General features: G+C 44.8%; 1 protein-coding gene across 1 annotated transcript; it reads left to right on the forward strand.

Annotated features, from left to right (window-relative positions):
* The first annotated feature begins 392 nt into the window (after positions 1-392).
* Positions 393-1,648, forward strand: CETN1 (centrin 1). The gene has a single exon (XM_017499070.2). The coding sequence runs from the start codon at positions 430-432 to the stop codon at positions 946-948; it is 519 nt and encodes a 172-aa protein (XP_017354559.1). The 5' UTR covers positions 393-429; the 3' UTR covers positions 949-1,648.
* Positions 1,649-2,157: the final 509 nt, after the last annotated feature.

Below are 2,157 nucleotides of genomic sequence, written 5' to 3' on the forward strand. Positions count from 1 at the left end.
GCCTGGGTAACAAGAGCGAAACTCCGTCACAAAAAAAAAATAAAAAAAAAACAAAACAAACAAAAAAAAAAACTGTGGTCTTTTTTTTTTTTTTCTCGTTTTTTTCTTTTTTTGGTGGCTTACACCTGTAATCCCAGCACTTTGGGAGGCCGAGGAAAACTGCGGTCTTAATGGATGCTGGCAAACAGCTTGGAAAGAACTGCCAGCGCCGGTGAATTACAGAATACAACTGTGGCTACAGGCTGTTCTTGCCAGCTCAGGCGTCGGCGTGAAAACCGGGTAATAACCCGAGGGAACTGTGGGTTCTCGCGTAAACAAGATCTTGCAGATATGGGTGTGGGGGAGGCCAGGACCCCGCGCATCGCCAGCTGGGGGTGCCGGGGCGCGAGCGCTGGGCGGCGCCGTTGGGGTCACAGCCGCGGCGTGAGGATGGCTTCCAGCTTTAAGAAGTCCAGCGCTGCTGCCACCAGCCAGAAGAGAAAGGTGGTACCTAAGCCCGAGCTCACTGAAGATCAGAAGCAAGAAGTTAGAGAAGCGTTTGACCTCTTCGACGCTGACGGAAGCGGGACCATCGATGTGAAGGAGCTGAAGGTGGCCATGAGAGCGCTGGGCTTCGAACCCAGGAAGGAAGAGATGAAGAAGATGATCTCTGAGGTGGACAAGGAGGGCACGGGGAAGATCAGCTTCAATGACTTCCTGGCCGTGATGACTCAGAAGATGTCTGAGAAGGACACCAAAGAAGAAATTCTGAAGGCCTTCAAGCTCTTTGATGACGATGAGACCGGGAAGATCTCGTTCAAAAACCTGAAGCGCGTGGCCAACGAGCTGGGGGAAAACCTCACGGATGAGGAGCTGCAGGAGATGATCGACGAAGCTGATCGGGACGGGGACGGCGAAGTGAATGAGGAGGAGTTCCTTCGGATCATGAAGAAGACCAACATTTACTGAAGTCGGTTCAGAAGCTAAAGTGACTCTGGGTTCCCCGCTTCCGTTTTGTGAAACTTTCGAGGACAGCGGCTTCCTGTCCTTTCTTCACCCCACCCCCACCCCCATAATTTTGTCTAGATCTATTTCCATATCTCTAGCTCAATTAATAGAATTTGAAAGATGCTTATAACGTGGGTTTTGGTTTTTAATTCTCAAGAGCCAACCTGGAGCACATGAGGTTAAGCAAAGGCCCCTGAAGTTGGAGTGCCCCCTCCATTTGCCCTGCGCTGAACTTGCAGAGACATCCGTTGAGCTGGAGGCAGGACAGCTTCTGGGACACACAAAAATATGGTTCCCTTGTCACTTCTTTGGTGGTCTTAAATTATGTTGCTTCATATATCATTCCTTAAATTCCAGTAATTGTTCCAGCATAATGAGAAGGAATCTGCCAGTGGATTTGCCTGGCCTGTCCACTTAGCTGAATACCAGTTTGAAGGAAAACAGGGTGGCCACTTACAAACTGACTGAGCTCGGGACAGATAATCTTATAAAGGATAGGGTTGCCTGGGGTGGTAGTAAGTTGTGCAATTTAGACTATTCACTGGCTTCATACATGCAAATGATTCTTCGTTTGTGTGTAAATTGTCCACCGTGGGTTTATCTAAGGCCAGTATGTATACCAGGGATACAGAATAAAAATAAAATCTAATATTGGCCCAAGAAATGTATAATTTGCTTAAAAGGTTATGCTAACACATGATTTTGAGTACGCATTTACAAATGAGATCTTAGTTTAAGAAATTGTAACAAATATCTTAATATAACATTTTAAGCTACTAAACAGCCCTTAGAAAGATCAATGAATATCTTAGTTATTAGTCTATTATGACCTTAGTCATCTTATTACTGCTTGATGATGAGCCACTATCTCCCTGCTCATTCTTAGAACAGCTTGGTTCTTGGTACTTGACATTTAGCCTCTCTGGCATATAGTTGATGTCAGAGTGTCTGGTGTGTAGGTGGTGCTCTATTTTACAAATCCCAGTGAATTGTTCCACTGTGGTTTGTTTATGTGTTTATACTGCTTGTTTTCTGTCAGAAATTAAGTCTTTCTTGCTTTGGAGTAAGATATCTATCATTTTGAATATCTACAATTCTGAAGTTAAAGTTTTGAAAATGTAATTGTGGGAAAATAACAAATCCATCTGCTGAGAAGGAGGCTTTGAATAC

This window comes from Cebus imitator, unplaced genomic scaffold, assembly GCF_001604975.1.
Source record: "Cebus imitator isolate Cc_AM_T3 unplaced genomic scaffold, Cebus_imitator-1.0 Scaffold12, whole genome shotgun sequence".
Lineage (NCBI taxonomy): Eukaryota > Metazoa > Chordata > Mammalia > Primates > Cebidae > Cebus > Cebus imitator.